This window comes from Miniopterus natalensis, chromosome 11, assembly GCF_054644295.1.
Source record: "Miniopterus natalensis isolate mMinNat1 chromosome 11, mMinNat1.hap1, whole genome shotgun sequence".
In the NCBI taxonomy this organism is placed as follows: domain Eukaryota; kingdom Metazoa; phylum Chordata; class Mammalia; order Chiroptera; family Miniopteridae; genus Miniopterus; species Miniopterus natalensis.
Genome location: NC_142091.1, coordinates 43909998 through 43933511, shown reverse-complemented (window position 1 = coordinate 43933511; position 23514 = coordinate 43909998). Strand labels below are relative to the sequence as shown.

At 50.2% G+C, this 23514-nt stretch overlaps 1 protein-coding gene across 7 annotated transcripts in view; it reads left to right on the top strand.

The window, feature by feature from the left end:
- The window catches only part of DENND2B (DENN domain containing 2B), a 137426-nt gene that overhangs the window by 92363 nt on the left and 21549 nt on the right, over positions 1-23514 (top strand). For 5 of the 7 annotated variants that reach the window (XM_087821718.1, XM_087821716.1, XM_087821714.1 and 2 more), the window contains 4 exons: positions 8938-10212; positions 13609-13745; positions 21212-21360; positions 22914-23129. In XM_087821718.1, coding sequence (XP_087677844.1) covers positions 8938-10212; positions 13609-13745; positions 21212-21360; positions 22914-23129 — 1777 coding nt within the window. Of the gene's footprint in view, positions 1-8937; positions 10213-13608; positions 13746-21211; positions 21361-22913; positions 23130-23514 lie in introns of those variants that run through there. The other 2 variants (XM_087821720.1, XM_087821719.1) reach the window with 2 other exon arrangements.

The following is a 23514-nucleotide window of genomic DNA, read 5'->3' as shown; positions in this document are numbered from 1 at the left end:
TGGCAGGGAGCAGGGGCTGTTCTCAGAAGACTTGTCATGCCTGCTGATTTCCTGTACAGCTTCATCACTGTGAAACTCTAGCACCCTTGGCCATTGGTGATTGATTCAACCTCCAGCCCTTGTCTCTTCCCCAGAGGTCAGGGGGTGGGACTGAAAGTTCCAACCCTCTTATCACAAGGTTGGTTCTCCTGGAAACCAGCTCCCAACCTTAGATGGGGTCCAAAAGCCACTTCATAACAAAATGCACCTTTATCCCAGTGATCCCTTAGGAAATGCCAAGGGTTTTAGGAGCTCTGTGCCAGAATCTAGATGAAGACCAAATATATATTTATTATAAATCCCATCACACCAGGGGAAGGACAATAGTTCCTGCTTGATGAGAGGAGAATGAACCTTACCCTGTGAGAAGGGCATGTGAGATGGAATCTTGTGGTCACTGTCTGTGGGAGATACAATCTGCCACAGTCTGCTCTCTGCTCACAAAAATTCACATCCTTCCTAAATGCAGAATACACTCACTCTCTCCCTCCAGCCCAAGTCTTACCCTGTTGATGATATCAGCTTGCCTGCTAGGATCTTGTTATCTAAATAGGTTCCAGGCACAGATTCGACTCAGGGTGCAGCCTGTCTTGCTGTGTGCGGGTCCTTGAGTGCCGTTCCTTTCGATGTGAAGGCCTATGAATTTATTCTAGCTGCCGACAGTAAAAGAGAAAAGAGATGAGCCAAAAAAGGGGAACTGTTCTGTTTTCAAGCAAACTTTAAAGGAAACATAGCCCGGCCGGGCGCAGCTCAGCAGTTGAGCGTCGACCTAGGATCCACGCGATCGCTGTTTGATTCCCGGGCAGGGCACATGCCCGGATTGCGGGCTCGATCCCCAGTCGGGGGCGTGCAGGAGGTGGCCGATCAATGGCTCTCTCATCATTGCTGTTTCTATTTCTCTCTCCCTCTCCTTTCCTCTCTCTGAAATCAACAAAGATATAGATTTAAAAATAAATAAATAAAGGAAACGTAAGTCAAAACTCGTTTTATTCCCATTCTCTCTAGACAGGAAAAAGTTCTCAAATTAAGAAATGGCTTCCACATGAAAAAGAATGAAACCTTATCATTTGCGACAGTGAAATAAGTCAGAGAGAGACAGATACTGCATGATTTCACTTATATGTGGAATCTAAAGAACAAAATAAAATAAATGAACAGACAAAATTGAAACAGACTCATAGGCACAGAGAGCAGACAGGTGGTTACCAGAGGGGAGGGGGGTTGGGGGACTGGGTGAAGGGATTAAGAAGCACAAATTGGTAGTTACAGAACAGGGATGTAAAGTACAACACAGGGAATATAGTCAATAATATTGTAACAACTATGTACGAGGCCAGGTGGGTACTGGAAATATTAGAGGGAACACTTTGTAAAGTATATGATGGTTTAACCACCATGCTATACACCTGAAACTGGTACAAAATAATACTGAAAGTAAACTGTAATTGGGGGGGGAAAAAGTGGCTTCCAGATTAGAGTGACATTTTTATAGTGTGTGAGCACAGTGTGAGTGTGTGAGTGTGTGTGTGTGTGTGTGTGTGTGAACTCATCAAACTGTACATTTTAAATTGCATGGTTTATTGTGCTTTAATTTTCCTTCAATAAGTCTTTTTAAAAAATCTGGAGTGGGACTGAAAGATCCTTTGTTAAGACCTGAAAAAAGATTTAAAGTGCTGCCTCATAGACTCTCACAGACAAAGGCCTTCTAAGGGTCATTCCCTATAAATAACAAGGCTTCTAAGACTCTTAAGAACTGCTGTCAGACACCTGCTTGTGCCCTGTCCACATGTCCTGGGCTTCCTTACCGCGTGAGAGACAGGAAGGAGAAGCTCCTGGTTACCTGAGGCCTAGGCCTGAAAAGTGCACATATTCATTTCTGCTCTATTCTGTTGGTCACGTAGTCACAGAGCCTAGATCAAAGAGACAGACATGTCGAGGAATTTGGGGACCATGTTTTAAAACCGTCACCAGTGTCTTCAGCATGTCTCTCCCTCTTGGCTTTGCATCGTTCCCGGTTCTGCTTTATACAGCAGTCCATCTTTACTGGACCAGGTAATTGGGGATGTTCCTATAGGGCATCATAGTTTACCTGCTTCGGAGAGGCCTTCTATCTTGTAACTTCTCTATGTTCATTGCTGCTATATTTTAGAGGACTTGGGGTTCAGACCCAGAGAAGAGTTCACCCATCTTCTTTGTGCTTCCCTAGAAATCAGCTTGGGGGCAGGCAGGTAAGGCTTTAGTGGATTCTTAGATGAGCTCACTGGACTCAATTTCTGCTCTGACTCTAGTTAGCTACTGTTCTATTTACTCTAACAAGCTGTGATTGACCTCAAGAGTTTCTTTATCTGGTGGCCCAGCTGTAGCCCCACTTGGAGGATGAGGCTGTCTTGGACCCTATGTGGCCATCCAACTATTGGAGATCAGGTTGCTCTGGGAGCAGGAAGGCCATGTTGTGAGTATCACCCTGTCCTTTGGCTTTGTATCAGGACTGTCCCAGAGTGGAATGGAAGTTACTGAGCTGAGCCTCTGCTCTGACCTGGGAAACAAATTTCTGGACTTACTGATGGAATTTGGGCAGCCTTCCTCCCTTTTCTCCTCCTGTGTGCCTCAGAGAATGGTCTTGGGGGTGTTCAGTGAAAATACCATCTCCAGAGTTGGGGCAGTCACTGAGTGGGGGGAGGATATTGATGCCCACCCGAGCCAATAGGGCCCACCTTAGTTGAGCAGCCTAGAATGGTGAATGGCTAACTCCCAAGACTTTCATTTGGAAGTAAGCTAGATACCTGCTTGGAAGGGACTAAGCATATGGAGGCTGGGCCCTGTGTAATCTTAACCTGCAAACGGACTTCATAGCTCCTACAGCCCATCTCGATGCCCCTGGGCTATTTCCTGGACTCCAGGAACCTTCCCCAGCTGACCCCAGCTTGGTCCTCTTGCTGATACTGATACTTTCAGAAGCCCTGTGGCCAGAACGTGTTGAGTTCAGAACTGTCTTGTCATCAAGGACTAACGATAGCCTTTCCTCCAAAAAGCCCCTGGGTACACTTGACAATATATGGGGCGTTCCTTGGCACAAATGCTTTCTGCTACGTTACTTGACGGTGGCCCAGGTAACTAACCCAAGGGTTGAGCCATGTTCTTATGAAACAATACCAGAGGAAAGGGCACGTATTTTGCATTTTAACTCACTTTTTGTCTACACACACACACACACACACACACATATTACTTTCTCTTTAAATTTGTTTTTCTTTCCATACCTTAGTTCATACCCTTTCTGTCCTACCCCCTTGTCTTATGCATTTGTCTCTGTGTTTATGCTCCTCTGTTTCTTTTACATTTCCTTTACGTTCTTCCCCCTTCCTTCTCTCTCTCTCCTTTCATCTGTTTGTCTTGCTCCCTCTCCTGCAATGTTGGTTTTGGCCGCAGTGCGCTGCAGTGTTGGCATCCACGCCTGTGCTGAGCAGCATGACTGGCTGCCTGCTGGCAAGGCATGAGTGCCCAGTTCCATAATTTCTGCCTCCCTAGGGGCAGGCTCTGGGGTTTCAGAATGAAGAGCGATAGATAAGAGTGAAGTCTTAGGTGTCTTTTAACCACTTTGTACTTTTCTTTCATATTTCTTCTACCTTCATGCAACTATTTATGGTGCCCAAACACTTTTAAAATTTACATCACCTTAGCCACCCGGCTATTATTTCAGGATACTCAGAGAAAATGTTTTCCCCTGATTTATAGATACGGAACCTGAGGCTCAGAGAATGTTTAGGTGACTTGCCCATGAGCACCCCCAGGAAATGATGGAACCAGGACCAGAGGAGAATCCAGGTCTCTAGACTCTTGGTCCAGCCTTTAGTTTTTGCCTTACGGGAGAGGGCTCTGGGGACTGACAGCCATGCTGGGCTGCACTCCTTCCTGTGTTCTTCTGTCACATGGCACAAAGAAAGGGGCAAAGAAGTCTGAGAACAGTGCCCTGGGCAGGCAGGTTTTAACCATTTGTTTATACTCATTCATTTTGTCATTCATCACAAATAATTAATTCCTACTAAATCCTACTTGCAGTGCAAAGAACAGGGGACACCAAGATTAAGAAGACACAGCCTAGTAAGGGAGGCAGGTGAGGAAGCAATGAAGTGTTACAAGTACCTTAATAGACATCTTTCCAGGCACAGTGGAAGCGTCAGAAATTGTCCATCTCCACCTGGGTGAGGGGGGTGGGGTCAAGAGAGATTCCATGGAGGAACCACAGAGACATGCTCTGGACAGGCCATCATTCCAGGCAAAGGAAGCAGAGTGTGTGGGGGCCTAGAGGTGTGAAAAGCAAGGAGTTTGATGTGGCTGAGGCTGAGATGCAGGCTTGTATTGAGGAAAAGACAGTGAGATGACAAAGGAAGACAGGTGGTGACCAGATCATGGGGCCCTCGCCATCCATGCCAGTGAATTTGCATTTCATTCTATCAATAGTGGGGAGTTTCAAGCATGATGAGCTTTGTATATTATAAAGATGTCAGAAGATGAGAGGATGGATTTGAACTGGGTTGGGTTGGAAGGCAGAGAGGGAAGTTAAGAGACTGTTTAATGGTCTCGGTGAGAGAGATCTGAGGCAAGGAAGTAGCAGGAGCAGCAGGGATGTGAGGAGAGGGACAGATCTGAGGGATGTGAAAGATGTAGGATTGACATGATTTAGTCATCAAATAGGTCAGTGTTTTGGGGGAGGGAGCTGGATCCAGATGCTTGAAAAAAAAGAACAAAATCTGGACCTTTTCTTTCCTGTGTGGAATGAGTTACAAATACGTGCAGCAATAAAAATTGGGTGAAAGCAGCCTGAAGATGAGACTGTGTGAGAAGACACTCAGGCCAGGTGTGGGTGGGGAGTGGAGGAAGGAGGCTGGGGGTGGGGCAGGCCTGGCCTTTTACTATTACATTTTACTATTGCATTGTAGCAAACCACCCTAAAACATAGTGGCTTAGAACAATTTATCATTTCTCACATTTCTGTGCATTCACTGAGCAGTTCCTCTCTGGCTTCCCCTGGGCTCACTCATTAGGTAGGTTCATTTGAGTCCAAGATGACCTCACTCGTGTGTCTGGCTCACGTGGTGGCTGCCTATTGGCTGAGATACCTTGATTACACTCCATGTGGCCTCTTATTCTCTACAAGACTAGCCGGGCTTCCTTACAGGACAGTCTCGGGGCAGCATTCCAAGTGTGTGAAGGGGAAACTGCAAGACCACTTGAGATCTTAAGTTTGGAACTCTGACAACTTAATTTCCACCACATCCTATTGGTCAAAGCAAATCACAAGATCAGTCTAGATTCAAGGGGCAGGAAAACAGATTCCACCTTTTGATAGCATGAGCTGCAAAGAATTTATGGCTATATTTAGTTTATTCCTTTCCCCTCCCACCCTGAACAATTAGAATCTAAGGACAGAGAGGTGAGCTGTTTGAAAAAGTTTGCCAAGCAATTGTTCTGAATAGTCAGCTCCTTGTTAATATTAGTAATTACCAAACTAAGATTGAATGCTGTGTGTTAGACAGAGTCCAATACTTGAGGTGTATTGTCTCTAAGATATGTTCTTTTCACCTCCATTTGACAGATAAGGAAACTGAGGTTTAGAGAGATTAGGTTTTTTGCTCAAGGTCGGCAACTTGTCAGTGGCTGTGCTGAACCCTGAACACTAAGGCCATGATGTCCTTACCCTCCATTAAGAACTGGCCTCGCATAACCTGCTGAAAGACTCAATGTGTCATAGTTACAGTGTATGAGACTGTTTCACATCCATAGTCTCATTTGCCCACTATGACAGCCCATGATGTAGTTAGCCCACTGTTGAGGAATTGAAATTGGAAGCTCAGAGAGAGTGAGTGACTTCACCCATGGTCACATTCCTAATAAGGGGTGGAATCAGAAACGTGGAGAGAGAGGAGTGAGAATTGCAGCCCTGAGGGAAGGGCAGGGCCTTATCTTGGTTGTTTACAAATTCATCCCTAGGACCTTGGAGGGAGTGAACGCTGCCTTCTGTGTGATGAAGCCAGGGATGCCTGTGCCCCAGGCCAGCATGGGGTCTGCGGTGTGGGGAGGCTGGGTGAGGAGCACTTGCGGACCTGGGCCAAAGATCAGCAGTGATACGAAGGCCAGGATCTTTAAAGGAAAAGGCCAGTCTCTTTGTTTTATCTTTCATGCCAGGAGAGAAACTAAACCTCAGTTAAAGCAGGTTAGGCTGTGAGAGAATTTCTTAACTTGGGATTTCTCCATGCTGGAACTACTAAGGGACGTTCAGAATGATTCTTTCTGAAAGCATGCTGGAATTAGACAGACCAGAGGTCATCGCCGTTTTCTCTGTTCTACCTACAGGAGTCCTGCCTCCCAACCTTCCCATAAATAACAGTAGCTTTATGGACTAGTGAATTCTTACCTTGGGGGTTGAGGAAACATATCCCTAGGGGAGCATATGTCAAAGTATCTGGAGAGAAGAGAGATACATAATCTGAAAAGGCTTCCTAAGAGATTCTGAGTCTCATTAGGTACCTGTCATCTCCCACTAGAATTGAAGCTTCATGAGGACGTGAATTTTTATCTCTCTTTTTTATTCTTGTGTCTAGCTCCTAGAGCAGGGCCTGGCACATAGTATGTGCTCACTAAATATTTGTTGAATGAAAAAAACCAATGATAAAGTCATCCTCTATTAAAGGCATCTTCTCCCTTCTCCAGTTGAGAATAACTGAAACATAGGGCCCTTCGTGTAGCACAGACACTCACTGGCTTATAGGGCTGGACTTTGCATCCATGGTTCTGTAAAATAAGTGAGGAACCTAAGGTCTCTCTCAGTTGTGAGGAGGTTGGGATCTCCCCAGGCTCAAGGGTGGCACATTGCCCTGCAGCTCCCTACCCTAGGGAGCGCTGAGGCTTATTCTGTTCACACCTCCTTGCTGAGCAGAGTCTCTTTGGTCATCAGCTTGGCTAGACAACAAATTTCTCTCATCTGTGCCTATGTACACGTGGGATGGCTCTTGTTTGACTTGCCCTTTTAAAAACAACTTAAGCATGTTGAGGTTTCCTGTTGATTGGGGGCAGCCAGAGGCTATGACCCAACAGGGAATTGTCGGCCAATCCCTGACTCACCCAAGCTCCAGTTTTCTGTGTGTGATCAAGCAGTGACAGCAGCCTGGCTCCGTGGGCAGCTGGCTGCCGTCCTGTGGATGGCATGGCATTTGAGCCTGAGAGGCTGGACCGCCCAGCTTTGAGGGCCATGGCATTAGGGTCAGGTCGGCCTTTGGAGCATGCAGTATTGGCAAAACCCTGCTGGCTTTGAATTAAAACTGTTTGGGAAGAATCCTGAAAGTTGACAGTGATGACCTGAGTAGACAGCTAGAAAAGTATACTGAAAAGGACGTGTGCTCATGGTTATCTTCAATAAACTCACCTTTACCTTTTTCTTTCTTTATTTGTTTATCATTCACTGAGTACCTTCCAGAAACTGAGTATGTGTTCCTCCACCCAGAAGAAATCATGGTCTAGTAGGGAAGACCAAGAGGTCCTCTTATACTTATAAATGCTGCTTTCAAGACAGGGCCGTGCCCACTGCTGTGAGAGTTTCTGCTGACCTCTGCCTGGGGGCCTGGGTGGTTCAAGAAGGTGGCAGAGGCCACTGCTTCCTCTTTATTATTTTTTATTTTTATTTTTTAAATATGTTTTTATTGATTTCAGAGAGAGGAAGGGAGAGGGAGAGAAACATCAATGATGAGAGAGAATCATCCATCAGCTGCCTCCTACACAGCCCCTACTGGGGTTCAAGGCTGCAACCCAGGCATGTGCTCTGACCAGGGATCGAATTGTGACCTCCTGGTTCATGCATCGAAGCTCTACCACTGGGCACTGCTTCCTCTTTAGAGAGTCAACATGGTGTAGTATGAGTTCATGTCTTGACTTTGCCATTTATCAGCTGTGTGGTCTTGAATGAGGTAGTTAACCTTTCTGTACCTTAGTGTCTTTCACTTATAATATGAGGATAACAATTAACACTATGATAATAACACTATAGAGTTTTCATGAAGATTAAATGAGTTAATCTGTGTGAAAGCATTTATTTAGAACTATTCCCGATATTTACTGAAATCTCTATGTAGATTTGGAGCTGGGAAACGGTTGGTGCTTGTTTGATGGGATGCCACTGCTGGAGGGAGGAGCTAGATGTTCTCCCTTCCCCATTAGCCTCCTCATTGAGAGTGGAAAGGACTCTTTGTTGAGGGGCCCTCCTGATCCCTTTGAGAGCTTCAGGAATCTGAATTCTGATCAAGACCCAAGCTGAGGACCAGTAGCCGAAGTCTCAGGGGAGATGGGGGCTCATTAAGGAGACAGATTGAAGGGCTTTAATGCGTACTTGGGGGCTACTTCAGGGACTGTTGGCTGGAGCTGCTTTGTACCAGCTCATGTGAACTGATCATTGCTTCCCAACTCCACACTCAGTGACATCACATTGGTAGCTTGCAATCAGCCTCAGTAGGAATATTTATACCGCGGACCTCAGCAAATGTGGCAAATCTATGCTTTCTCCCCAGAGAGCCAATTATTGAACACTTAGCAGCACACCGCTGGTCTTCCTGTTCCCTGGTTGGCAGATGTAAACTCTTGGGTTGCCCTTGCCTGTCACAGAACCGGCTTCTCTTGCGGACAGTACCTGGGGCCTTTGGGGGTGACTTGGCCAGAGAGGCCCTCTGTGGACTAGGAGCTGTTTCTCTCCTGGAGGACAACTTTGAAGATGCATTACCTGAATAGAGTGCCTTTGAGAGTCTCACAGGAGGGAGTCACTGAGCTCTCTAGGGTTGAAACACCATGCCTCTGCTTGTCCGGCCACTCACTGCTGTCTTCCTTTCTCTTTCTTTCTTTTTTTGCTCCTAGGTCTCAGTCAGTCTCTCCACCTCCAGTTCTCTCCCCACCAAGGAGCCCCATCTACCCCCTCAGTGATAGTGAGACATCAGCCTGCAGGTACCCAAGCCGCTCCAGCTCCCGGCTGCTCCTCAAGGACTGGCACCCCTGTGAGCCTTCACCCCCAAACCCTCAGGCTTCCTCCCCAGACACTTCACCACCCATTTGTCCCCTCAAAGCCACCAGCTTCAGTTATTTGGACGGGAGCCCTTCAGTGTGCAAGAGAGAGGACCAGAAGGAGAACGTCCAGAGGGCCACCCGGGATATAGAGGGAGTCGCTGCTTGCCTCCCCCTTGCCCACAGCACTCCGTCCCTGGGGCCAGCATCCAGCCCACGGAGCGTCTTTCAGAACCGCACTGGCACCCGCGCCCACAGCCTGGGCATCCGGGAGAAGATTTCAGCATGGGAGGGTCGCCGAGAGACTTTGCCCAGGATGAGCACGTGTGGAGAGAAGCGGGAGGGCTCTGGGGGCGAGTGGGCGGTCAGTGAGGGCTGCCCCAGCGTGGGCTGCCCCAGCGTGGGCTGCCCCAGCGTCGTGCCGTCCCCCTGCAGCTCAGAAAAGACCTTTGATTTCAAGGGCCTCCGGAGGATGAGCAGGACCTTCTCCGAGTGTTCCTACCCGGAGACCGAGGAGGAGGGAGAGGCGCTCCCTGTCCGGGACTCTCTCTACCGGCTGGAGAAATGGCCAGGCCGGAGTGAGCCCAGTGCCTTCCTCAGGGGCCATGGCAGCAGGAAGGAGAGCTCAGCCGTGCTGAGTCGCATCCAGAAAATCGAACAGGCCCTGAAGGAGCAGCCAGGCCGGGGACTCCCCCAGCTGCCCAGCAGCTGCTACAGTGTAGACCGAGGAAGAAGGAAGACTGGGCCCTTGGGCACCTTGGAGGAACTGACGGGGAGCGCGGGCGTGAGCGCTGGCAGCCGGGCAGGCGGCGTGGCTGGAGTTGGGGGGGAGGCGGGCCCACCCCTGGAGAGGGAAGGCGGTGGCTCCACTAAACCAGGGACCCCTGGAAATAGCCCAAGTTCCCAGCTGCTGCCATCGAAGAGCTCCCCCGATTCCGCTGTGAATCCCGTCCCCAAACCCAAGCGCACCTTTGAATACGAGGCTGACAAGAACCCTAAGAGTAAGCCAAGCAATGGTCTACCTCCTTCGCCCACACCTGCTGCTCCACCTCCCCTGCCCTCCACCCCAGCCCCACCAGTCACCCGGAGACCCAAGAAGGACATGCGTGGTCACCGCAAGTCCCAGAGCAGGTAACGCATGGTCCTCCAGTGTCATAGCTGGGCATGGTGGCTTTCTTTTCAACGGAGGATGCAAGATCAGGTCGCAGTCATGGGTCACAGTCAGTCGCGCTTTATAAGTTCTGAAGCATCATATAGTTGTCAGGTGGTAAGGTGACCTAGGTGAAAGAGAGATTGCTCTTCTGCCCTTGCAGGAGGAGACTTAAACGTGAGGGGGTGGGGGAAAGCGCTTCTTCCAAATGCTGTGTACTGAACACGTTGGCTGGGTTTGGCCTTCGGAGTAGAGTTGGGCTGTTCTGAGCCCCACTGGAACTTCCTCAGTCGTCTTTGGGAAGGGTAGGACCACATTACTTTTAGATCAAATAGGCCCTAGAAGGCCAGTTGGATTTAGCCTCATGACTACCTGAAGTGCCAGCATTCGAAATGTAGTTCTTTCGAGTGCAACATTATCTGAATACTGCGTGTCATCATTAACACAGTAGTATTGACATTTAACATGACTCCCTCTCTCCTGAGGGCTACCTGGCCATATGGAAACTCTGGGCCTGTATGAAGAGGAGATCCTTGGATCCTGAAGGGGAGACTGATGGGAAAGGGAGTGAAAGAACATTTCACCTACCTCTTGGCCATTGTTAAGAATGTCCTGTCCCGAGACTCACATTGGTTTCCTGGTCAGTCTCAGCATTCCTGACCCTGACTACCCAGGCCATCTCCATAGCTGTGGGGACTTGGGAGTTGGAGCTGTTGGAGTTGGTGAAAGTTGACAGGCATCTTATTTTCTGAATTGGGGTAGACTGTGAGCCAACTTCCTCTGCAAGGCCTGTGTTCCTTCCCCTCAGCCTTTCTCTTCTAACCCAAACTCCGATAGGCATTCAGGTTTGCTTCACTTCTAGGAATTCTTCAATCTAACCCATACTTCAGCCTTCATCCAGCGCATTGTATCTCACATAGAAACTTTCCTGCTGTGTGCAGAGAGGAAGACATCACAGAGGTTCAGACCCATGTGCCACAAGAACCCTTGGCCGAGGACAATCCCATGTTTTGGCCCACCCCACATACTCACTGGCTCTTCAAGTCTTTAACAGTCTACCAAGAGTGCTTGCTTTGTCTTTATTGATCCATTTCTCCAAATACCTACTTATATAGAGCCTGCTGTGCACCAAGTCTTGTGCTGGTCAAGAGGACACCAGAGCAAATAAGACAAGGTTCTTCCATTGAAGGAGCTCATGGTCTGGTGCAGGACACAGATGCACAAAGAAATCACAGATGCTATGCTACATGCCATGGTCCATGTCAGTGCAGGACCCTGCAAAGACCTAGAGGGAGGGGCATCTAAATTAGACTGGGGAGTGAGGGAAGCCTCCTCATAGAGTTGCTGAGCTAAATTTAGAACAGCAAAAAACAGTGAGCTAAGTGAAATAAGGGGGTGGGGAGACGGGAGATCAGCCTGAAAGTTTTACACATACTCCCACACACATTACATTTATAAATAATATACACACGCACACACCATATATGGTGGACTCACTTCATATAAGAATTAACTTGGCAAATTTAAATCAGTGCTCTTGGGAAAAAAAGAGGAATGGTTCAGAAAGTACAGGCTGTTTTGGTTGCCTTTCCACACAGTGAGCATGTTCACCTGAGGAGCTTGAGATGCTAAGTTTGTATCTGTTGTGCAGGTATGATTCTTACATTTAACATACTTTTACGTTTTTAAAAAAATACAAGCCAAGTATTTTCTTCTGGTATTCAACCAAAGAGAAAGAAACCTGTTAAACAATCTGGGGAAGAAAGTGGTTACATTCTTCTTAATGAAAGCGTGTTGTTCCTTGACCTGGTACCTTCCTGAGGAATTGTTAAGGATAATTTGGCTAAATATGATTTGTGTCTTATTTGCTGACTTGAGAACTGCCTGCCTGAGATGGTGATGCCACTGTATGTATTAAATGAAAGCTTTGTCTCAGACCAGTAGTGGTCTGAGGGCCAACATTCAGGAAACTGCACTCGGCCATTGGATATTTAACTGGTTGAGGAGTCTGGGCAGGAGAGAGATTTGGGAGTCTTCGTGGTAGAAATGGTAGTTATGGTGATGGCCATCAATATCTGGCCCCCAGAGAGTGCTGGGTTAGCAAGAGTCCTGAACGCAGAACTCTGAGAGTCCCTGGCGTTTGAAAGGCAAGTGGAAAAGGGGATCCCTCTCAAGAGCCTGAAAAGCAATGGCCAGAGAGGCCCTTGAAAACTCGGAGGGGCAGTGTCATAAGGGGGAGGGAAGGCGATGGCAGCATCGGGTGTCCGGTTGTGTCAGGGGCTGCCGAGCAGCCAGGCAGGCTGAGAATGAGATGTGGCCATTAGGACACTTCCAGTCCTTGACCTGCACCTCGGGATTCTTAGGAGTTGCTCATTAAACAAGAAAGAAGGGGCTGCACTGGCTGAAAGGTCCCGGGGTACCCAAAAGAACAGGTGTTGGGTGAGAGGAGGGATTCAGCCGGTGCATTGCCTTCTCCCCCTCTCAGGAGCCTGCTGGGGACCTGACCTGCCTCGGAAAGGGAGAGGATGCAGCTGGCCTTAAAGTCTTAGATGAGGGAGGCGCCTCCCCCTGAAGGAGAGGAGTGGGGAGTGCTGTGGCTCAGGGTGTCTGGTGCGAACAAGCTGTGATTCTGAAATTCTACAGTAGAGGGGAAGGTGACTTGGGGGTTGGAAAAGAGCTGGTGACTAGCTGAAGGGAAGCTGGGTCTTGGAAGTAGCTTATGGCTTCAGATTGTCTTCCTAGTTCGACCTCAGAAGTGGTGTGGTTGGTTTTGAGGGTTCAGCCCTTCCTGTTTCAACAAACCACCCACCACCAGTTGTTTCCCCAGCCCCCAAACAACCCTGGGAATCACCCGTCCGGTGTTGAGCCCCCACTGCCTGCTCAGTGCAGGAGCCCTCCCTAGGATGCGGACGTGATGTGAGACTCTGGAGGCAGATGCTTCTTAACGAGGATATTCTGCAGGCCTGGAGGCCCAAGTCAAAAGCTCAGACCCTGGAGTCAGACCTCCTGGGCCAGTGTTGTCTCTGCTGCTTCACCTCCCAGAGCCTCCATCTCCTCATTGGTGAAATGGCACGATTCCTGGTAGCCGCATTGTGAAGATTACTGAGATAACTCAGGTAGAGCACTTGACGCCGCATCTGACACATGGCACCCTTTTCACCTGTGGTCGTTGTTGGTGTTATTTGCAGTCACCCAGGCTGGGGCCTCTCAGACCATCTTGTTCTTCATTTGGGTGGTGAGTTTGGGTCCATCTTAGTGCTTTGCTCAGTGGCTTGTGAGGATGGACTTCTGGTCTTTGCTGTTGCCCGTGGCCATTCCCCAGCAAGGCAGCAGGAATCTAGTTCCGCCAGAATGACTCGTGTTCTTGTTATCCACAGAAAATCCTTTGAGTTTGAGGATGCGTCCAGTCTCCAGTCCCTGTACCCCTCTTCTCCCACTGAGAATGGTACTGAGAGCCAACCCAAGTTTGGATCCAAAAGCACTTTAGAAGAGAATGCCTATGAAGACATTGTGGGTAAGCAGTGGCCGAGGTGGCAGGTGGGTGGGTTATCCCTGGGGCTGCAGCAGAGCAGGAACAGAGAGAGACACCCCCAGGTTCCGCTTCATTCACCGTGGGCAGCCAAGGCCCAGCTCTGGAACCTCTCAAGAAAATGGTCATCAGAGGAAGGAGCTTAGCAAAAACTAGGCAGCTAGGAGGTTAAAGCCTGGCCTTGAGTGAACTGAAACGCAAAGGGCTTTTGGGACCACAAGAAGGGGAAAACCACATTATCACTTCCTTTTATTTTTGGAAGGCCTGAGAATCTAGCAGGTGCCCTTCTTTGCTGTGTGTCCCTGGGCACATAACTTTTCTGAGGCCTCTGTTTTCTCAAAGGATGATGATGTTATGAAAACGACAAAAATAATAGTAATAATACTTCATGGGATTAATGTTAGGATTAAACGAGATTAAATCTGGACCAAAGCACCTAACACAGTGCCTGGCGTCTTCATGGGAAAGCACCTGAGATTTTCCTCAGCTTGCGAGCTAACAAGTTCAGCCTGTCCCGGTTTCACAGATGCTGGCAGAAGACACGACTCCTGGATCACAGACAAAGGACTTGATTACTCAGGCCACAGCAGGCAGCATGAGCTGTATGTTCACGTGGTTCCCCTTGCTCCCACGTCCCACGGGGCAGTGGAGAGGAGGTGCAGCTAGAGGCTGCACTCACGGCTTAGGAAACCCCAGTCTTTTCAAGGGACTGCTAGCAAACCTGCCCATAAGGAGACATTATCCTTAGTACTCGGGTCCGGAATCCAGTCTGCCTCTGCCCTGGAGGGAGACACTATTCCTGTCTTCCAGAGCTGTTTGCTGTATAAACATCTTTGAGAAGATAGTCTGGAACCGTTAATTCCTCTTGCTCAGAAGGTCAGGAATGTAAGACAGGGCGGATTGTCCTCCAACAGCTGGGAGGACCTGGTGTTGGCAAACTGGTGTTCGAGGGTCAATAAAAACTAAATAATCTAGGCTGGGTTGGGTTTATTTTTGGCTTTCACTTTAATTCTGGCCTCATTCTCTTTGGGTGGGGGGGCTTTAATTCTGTTCCAGTAAAGTGTGTGTCCCAGGGTAGGTGGCCAAAGAGAAGCAGTGTGCTTGTTCACTCGCCCTCTCTCTCTCTGCTCTCTCTCTTGTCTCTGTCTCTGTCTTAGGCCTTGAGGCTGAAAGACATAGTCTTAGTTAACACATTAGAAAAGTGGCCCTAGTGGAGAACCCTCTAGATTCTCACAAAACTATGGAGTCTTAGGAGAAGAGAATCACCTATTCCCTCACTTCACCTGAGCCATCAGGTTCATCATCTTCTCCTCAAAACTTGCTGGGCCAGCATTTTTGGGGTCACAGCCGCAGTGCTCAGATCCACACAGGCACTGCTTTCCCAGGAAGTGATTAGTGTGTAGCCATCCAAAATTAGGTCATAACAGGAAGACTGTGGGAGTGAAATCCCTCGAACAGCAAAAGGGCTTGGGGAGGGAGGCCTCTTCCCTCACCACTGGGAAAAAGCTTTGTAGGCAGGGGCCACCCAGTGTGTGTGTGTGTGTGTGTGTGTGTGTGTGTGTGTGTGTGTGTGTGTGTGAGAGAGAGAGAGAGAGAGAGAGAGAGAGAGAGAGAGAGAGAGAGAGAGAATTTTGCAGCCACTTTTCAGAGCAACAGAACTGTTCTCTGGGCCTTTTTAGGTCAGGTTAGGGAGAAGAGGAAGAGAGAGGCAAGTGTGTCTGGGGTTCAGCCTCCTCACTCAGTAGAGGGGACTTTTTGCTGCTTTGGGATGTGACATGAGGAGGTGAGAAATGATGGGAGCAGCCTGGTTGCTTCTTGGATGGATGATTTAGAACCAAGAGTAAGGGCTGCCCAGCCGGGCGTGGCTCAGTGGTTGAGTGTCGACCTAGGATCCAGGCGATCAGGGTTCAATTCCCAGTCAGAGCACATGCCTGGGTTGTGGGCTGCAGCCGATCAATGGCTCTTTCATCATTGATGTTTCTATCTCTCTCTCTCCCTCTCCCTTCCTCTCTCTGAAATCAATAAAGATATATTAAAAAAAAAAAAAAAAAAAAAAAGAGTAAGGGCTGGTACAGGCTGACATTTGGAGCTGGGGCATGTTCCTTAGTACTCACTAGCTTCTGGATCTCTGGCACCTGTGTAGAGGGTTGGGGGAGGTAGAGTAGGAGGGCTGGCAGGGGAGTGACCCAGACACCTGGGTTTTGCTTCTGCCTTGTGGGGTGAGAATGAGGTGGGGATGGGGTTCAGGTCTGTAGTTACTTCAGTGCCCTGGGCACATTTTCCTTCTTTGTAGCGCCCACAGCAGCCAAGTCTGAATTTGTAGACCTGACCAGGGAGACCAGGGGTAGAATCTCTCTCTTGGACTCTGGTTGATTTATCCCTGTCTCCGTCCCTGGAGATAGGCCCAAGAATTTGGACCCTCCTCCAGAGGCTTTAGGGGGCCTGTTTCTGAACTCTGGATGTCAGTTTCACTTCTGCGTGGGATTGACCAGTGCCTCTGACTTCCCAGGAGCCTCTCTGTTCTTGGCCCAGCCTGCGGCCTGCGAGGTTCTGGTGTTTCTTAGTTCTGTTTGGATTACCCAACTCTCTGCTGTCTCACCTGCTGAGGGACAGATGAAGCTCTGTTTGGGGTGTGTGATAATGGGCCTGGGAAGGGAGAGCACCCAGACTGAATCTCCATCTTGGGGACCAGCCAGTTAGACTGGAGTTCCTGGTCTGTCAGAGATCAAGGGCCATTTGGCCCAGTGACTATCATGTCTTCTCTGTGAGCAGTGGACTTGAACAAGGGGCCTTGGGAGTTTGCTGGCCTCCGACCCACACCAGGCGGGATGCCTGGGGAACTGGGGTGGGATTGTCCAAAGTAGGCTGAGGTTTATCCTGCTGGCTTGCAATAAAGGGGTGCAAAAGCAGGGTGACTTCCTTCCTCGCTGCTTCCTGGGGCTGTTCATTCTCACCTGTCCATTTGACATCTGCCCCAGAAGATGCTGCTCTTCTGCAGAGCCTTGTAATCCTTTGCATTCTGGGCCTGCCACTTAAAAATGCACCCAAGGAAGCAGCTTGTTAGGGAGTTATGTGGAGTGGCCTCGGCGCCTGACCAGGGAGCCCGGGCTACATTCCTGCAGAGATTCCCACTCCTGTCATCTCGTTGGGGCTGAGGGAGAGTTTCCAGGAACTTGAGTGGGGTGGGAGCTGGGGACAGGCAGGTCAGCTTGACTGCAGAGCTCTTTGAGCTTCCGCTCTCCCTCTGCCCTCTTCTCTCCTTTGTCCCCAGGCTGGGAGGCAGGAAGGACCAGAGGGCACCTGACAGTGTAGAGGCTGCAGCCCAAGGCACAGCCCTGGGAACAGTGTGCCAGGCAGCCGGGAAATGGTGCCCAGGCTTGGATGGTGGGTAACAACTGACCGCTTAGGCTCCCCATCTGATGTACTGTGCATTGTGGGGGGAGCTGGGCCCTTATCCTGGCCCTCTCTCCACTGTGTGTGTGTGTGTGTGTGTGTGTGAAGAAGTGAAGCAGAAGAAACAGCTGGTTGCAACCCAGACAGGGATGGAGGGGGGGAAGCAGCAGACCCAAGGCCCTAGTCATAGGTGTGGTCCAGGAAGCTTAGGACTCTGGAGAAATTCTCAGTGCCTGTGTGCGGGTGCAAACACACACACACACACACACACACACACACACACACACCCCTTCCCGTGCAAACACACACACACACACACCCCTTCCCGTGCAAACACACACACACACACACACACACACACACACACAGCCCTTCCCTAACTGGTTCTTCCAGTTGGGTTGCATGTGGTTAATGACCTTTACATTAGGAGCTATGGGGAGGAATGGGGGCAGGGCCGGGTGGGGCTGGGTTCTTCCTTCCAGAGGATCCTTGTGATAAGTTTGGGTTCTTCTGACAAATCACTTTATAAGAGTGCAAAGCAGAAATTCCTGGCGATGCCCTTGTCCCTTATCTCATCAGCAAAGCTGGGAAGGGTTGAGACCTCTGGCTTCCCCAGCTGGGCTTGATGAGATGAGATGGGATTGCTTGGAGCCAGGCCTCCAGGGAAGAGGGCCTGCCTCTTCTCCCTCCCCCAGGGCATTGTGGGGCCGCCCCAGGGAAGCTGAGTGGGCAGGAATGCAGGTGAAAGTCTTGCAGCCTGCCCGGCTTTCTGTCTCCCATCCATGTCCCTCCTAAATCTTTACGTGTTTCTCCACTCAGCTCCAGCTTCTCCAGCCTGGTTGTGGCTCTCCTCCCCCACGGGAAGTTCTGAAGCTTATTCTCCAGCCTCCTCCTCTCCCAGCTCTGAGCTATTGCTTTGGTGTTAACTTGCTCTCAGCAGGCTCACTTTAGTGGCTCTGGGATTCAGGGCCTGCTTGGTCTCTGTGCACCCCGACCCCTGGGCACCCTCACTACCAGGAGAGATGCCTGGGAGTGTCTGTGTGCGACAGTTCCAGAAGGTCAGTCAGGGACAGTCTAGGAAATTGAGAGTAGCAGGTGAGCTAGGGCTGTGAAGGGCCCAAGCTAAGGCTGGAGAGGGAGGGCTTGGGCTGGGGCCAGCAATCATTTTCTGGAGAAATGATTAGTGGCCTGGTTATATCAGACAGGATGTTAAGCATTGCTAGAGACGAAAGAGGATGATACTAGGGCTAGGCAGGCAGGAGGAGCAGGCATTTGAGGCTTTCCTGAAATTTAGTTTCCAGAGGCAAGACTAGTGTTGAGAACCTGGTGTTCCCACCCGTTTTCTCCCAGGTTGTCACTGATATGCATCAACATCATACGTATATCTATTGCTTCTCTGGGCCTCTGCTTCCTACATCTGTTTTTTTTGAAGTTTGGATTTTGTATCAATGTTCAAAGCTCTGATTCTGGGGAAAGAAAGAAGGGAGAGAAGGAGGGAGGGAGGGAGGAAAAGAGGCCTTAGCTTGGGACACATGTCCTGGTACTTAGAAACTATTAGGAAGCTCAGAAACATCTGTCCACAGCAGTGGCTCTTTTTTTGAAAAATTGTTCTTCAGTTACAGTGGACATACAATATTATATTAGTTTCAGGTGTAGGACATAATGATTAGACATATATATACCTTATGAAGTGATCCCCTGATAAGCCTAGTTCCCATCTGACACCATACATAGTTATTACGGTATTATGGATTGTATTCCCTATTAAAGCAGTGGTCCTTAATTGGGGGGAGCAATTTCTCCTTCCTTCCTTCCCTCCTCCCTCCCTCCCTCCCTGCCTTCCATTATCCATTCATAAACCTATCTATCCATCTGCTCAGGAGACATTTTTGGTGGTTACAACTGAGGGGATGCTGCTGTCCTCTAGTGGATTGAGGCCAGGGTTGCTGCTAAACATCCTACAAATGTACAGGACAGTCCACCACCACAAGAATGGTCCAGCCCAAAATGTCAGTAGGTAGTTTGGAGAAACTCTGATCTAAAGGAGTTGAGACAAGGTCACTCTAGGTTGTGGGATGAATGATGAGGACTCTGGCTGATCATCTGGCCCAGGGCAGTGTGGATTTGATGAGCTTGGAGTAAGTATTCTTCCTGTCCCATCTGAGATGCTCTGGTCCCGTTTCACTGTATCGGAAGACTATTCTGGCATTCTCTGACCCTTGGTCCCCGTACCTCACTGCTACAGGAAATGTGTTGGAGAGGGGCCAAGAGGTAGAGCCTGTCCTGACTCCTCCTCAGTGCCCCCAGTGGGGTAGCTGCAGACAACATGCAGGGGATGCCAGGTTTAATATTTGGCTCCTTGAGGCAGGGTTGCCGGGCCAACTCTGCTTAGTCAGGGCTCTGGAATGGAGACAAGTCATTTTCATACCATGACTGTGTTACAGGAAAGCGGCTGCTCAGTTGCTGGGGACTCGGCTGGTGTTGGGAATCACTTAATCCAGTCCCCAGCCCTTTCTTGACCCATCTTTGACTTGCATTACAGATATTTGTACTGCTCCCAGGACAGTCTTGTTAGCTCTGACCGAAATCTTCCATTCCCACCTCCCCTCAGCCCCTCCCCCCACACCTCTGTAAAGGCATTTCCTGCATTCATTGTGTATGTGTTTGTTTGTTTTTCATAGTAATAAGTAGCTACCACTATTGGGGGGGGATCTTGGCTTTGGAAATTGAGGAATCTGTAAGCATATGGGGATTGGTTTTCCCCCCCGTGTCCTAGCCTCCAAAAGCTTACATTCCCATTGGCCTTTTTTTCTAGCCCTATAGCTCTTCCTTCTGCCTGCTCCCTGAGAAGTAGCCTCTGAACTCCCCTGGGGCATGAGGCATGTCCAGGCATCCATGGGCTCGTTGGTCATCCAGGCTCAGTGCTGCTGCTGAACAGAGGAGCTGGAGTGAGCCCTGCTCTCACCACTTGTGCTGCCTCCAGCAACACCTCATTCCTGTTATTGGTACCTAGGTCCCGAGTCCCACATAGTGGTGTTGATATGGAGGGGAGGCTATGGAAAGAAGGGAAAGGGGAGCAGAGTCCCCACTCACAGTCCCCGTGGGCCATGATTCTGGCAGGACTGAGGCAGGACTGACGTGGATCATAATATTACTGCATTTTAGAAAAGCCCAGGCATGTGTTGGAGGGAAGGGAGGGGGAAGGGGTTGCTTTGGACTGAGTTCCCCTGGTCCTGCTACTATAGTGCCTGCTGCCAGAGATTTGAGAACAGCCCCCACCCCCACCCCTTGGCCCAGGCTCCTTTTAAGCCTTTCACACCTTCCCTATGTCACAGCAGGAGAGTTTATTCCCAAAGGGGAGTGAGGACCATTCTCCTTTCTGCTGAGCTCAGCAGTAGAGGAAACAGAGTGACCCAGTGTGAGAGTGGTTCATTGAACAAATAATGACTGCACACTCACTGCTTGCTGACCTCTGTGCTGGCTCTGGGGTTCCCTCAGTAGACCAGACAGAACTGTCCTAAAGGAGTTGCTGAGCAGTGGAGTAGGTGAGAGGCCTGGGAAAGCCCTGTGCCCTGGAATTCTCTAGAGTTCCTCGAAGCCCATCCCCCCAAAATGGGTCCTTGGGGAGCAGTCAGTAAAGGGACAGCCTTGTGACCTCTGAAAACGTTTGCTACCTTGAACTGAGCATCTCTGGGGCTTTCGCGGCAGAGGGACGGGAGCCAAGGAAAGACGCTTGGTGTTGGCTTTGTCGGCTGGCCGGGCACAGGCAGGGGTGGCTGAGCTAGTCTTGTGCAATCCCTGAATTTATAAAGCAGAGGCCAGACACGGCTGAGCTGAACTGGGGGTGGGGGCTTTGGCTTCTGGACTGGGAGCCAGGATCTGTTTGTAGCCTCCCTCTGCAGACGGGTGCTGCGTGACTCATGAGCCGGAGGGCCAGGCAGAAGCCATTCTCTTTGGTTCACAGGAATTCTGCTTGTTTATTTTGCGTGTATGAGTGAGGGAGCCTGTGTGCTTCCTTCTTCCTTTCTCCCCCTACTCTGACTTTTCCTTCTCTGCAGGAGATCTGCCCAAGGAGAATCCATATGAGGATGTGGACTTAAAGAGCCGAAGAGCAGGCCGAAAATCCCAGCAACTGTCAGAGAATTCCTTGGACTCTTTGCACAGGATGTGGAGTCCTCAGGATAGGAAGTACAACCCACCCACTCAGGTAACGGCGCTGGACTTAGCCTACAGGTCAGCACGTGGGCCACTGTGGGGCCCATCCCACCAAGACGTGGGCCAGCTTCCACTCAGGCTTTTCCCCTCTGTAGTGCTTGGCAAAGGAGGCGACCTCCGTCAGGGAAAAGCTCTGCACTCGGACTTGTGGCGTGGTGACGGCCTTGGGGACAATAGAAACGTGCTCTTAGGGGCATCCTGTCCAGCTGTCTTCCTTTCCCTACTAGAGCTCTGAGCTGCCGAACTAAGGCAGGAGTCCCTGCAGGCTGCTCTCTTAGCATTGCCCCCACCCCCTTCTGTGGGAAGCAGGAAGGCAGGGCTCTGGTTGGAGCCTTGGCATTCTGCAGCGCTGGCAGCAGTGAGCTCAGGACTGGCACTTGGTGTCCAAGCATAGGCCCAAGAACCAGATCTGAGCACCAGCCAGGTGTCCACCAGACCTGGCGCCACCCCTGTTGGCAGGAAGAAGAATGAATCTCTGAGGAACAGACTGATAGAAGGCAGAAGGAGAAGAAAGGTGAAGAGTCGAAGGAGGCCCTTAGACTTCAGCTCCTTCTCGCCTTGTCCAGGGTGGTGTACAGGAGGCAGGAGAGCAGAGATACTTTCTTGGACCTACCCAGGCAACTCTAATTTTCTATGCAAATGGAGGGACCTAGATATTTTTAACATTGGCTAGAGAATATAAAAATTATTTCTTCTGACTTTGGAATAATGTGATCGTGTTTATGAAAGATTTACCTTCCTAATGTGCTCTGTTCAAACAGGCTTCCATTGAATGAATAGACATTGCCAGACGGATTGGGTGGGAAGAGGAAATTGAGGGACAGGGAGGAAGGGGGACTTGGTGAAGAGTGATGAGAGTGCAGACAGCAGGTGGGAGGCGTGCTGAGTTTGCAGGCCTCTGTAGAGGTGAGCAGGATCCCCTGAGAGGAAGGTGCCCTGTACTGTAGGGTGAAAGTCTAGATGGCGGGAGGCAGAGAGTAGACCAGCGCAGGACCGTGTGGGTGAGGGAGCCAACTGGCTGTGAGGCCTGCCTTGCCGGGCCTTGGTGGTCAGAGCCTAGAGCACTGTGTTGCCCCTGGAATACGTGAGCAGGGCCAGGCTGGCTTGTAGATTATGGCCTCTGCTAGAGAAGCCTTTTAGGACTAGATCGGGGGCTGTGGGGGGGAAGATGGGCTGCAGGTGCCAGGCTCAGTAATGAGCAAAGTCAGTCTAAGCTTTGTCCCAAAGCTCAGGAAGAGCCCCCAGAGTTCCTGGTTGGCTTTCTTTTTCCACTCAGATGGCAGTCCAGTTTTCTTAGCCTCCGCATTCTTTATTCTGGCAGAACTACTTAAGCTTCCTTTGTGGAAGCAAGTATCTAATCTAACCCTGACCTGCTGATTAGCAGCTAAGGTCTTGAAAGAGGAAACCCCAGCGGATGGAAATTCCAGGATGGGATTCTGGGAATCAGTGATGCCAGCCTGTGGCTGCTAAATCCAGGCCCCCAGCAGATGGGTGCTGGCCAAGGCTTCTGTGGTGAGTCCCCCCACGTTCTCGCCCCCATGCCAGCTCTCCCTGAAACCTGGCAGCCAGACCCTGCGCAGTGGGAACTGGTCGGAAAGGAAGAGCCATCGGCTGCCACGATTACCCAAGAGGCACAGCCATGACGACATGCTGCTGCTGGCTCAGCTGGGCCTGCCGTCTTCACCCTCCAGCCTTAATGAGGATAGCCTCAGCACCACGAGTGAGCTGCTGTCCAGCCGCCGAGCCCGCCGCATCCCCAAGGTAGCCTTCCCTGTGGGGCTGGGTGGGCAGGAGGACGGGCAGGTGGCTCCCCTCCCTCCCTCCCTCCCTCCCCCCCTCCCTCCCTCCCTCCCCCCCCCCAATCTGAGGCTGCTTCCTCAGTTCTCCTTGGGTATATTCTGGGTCCATAGGCTCTGGCCTTTCTTTTTCATCTGGTTAATTCCCTTTTCTTACCAATAAAGATGGATTAAGTGATTAATGGTGGGCAGATGTTAGGGGAAGGACAGGCCAACCTCTGCCCCCAAGGAGCACCCCATGCATCTGGATGGGTGGAAACCAGTCCTTAGGAGGCTCCCTGTTAGTGCACATGGTGTGTGCATTTTGAGATCCCTGTGCACAGACAAACATTTCCAGGCTTTGAAGGATC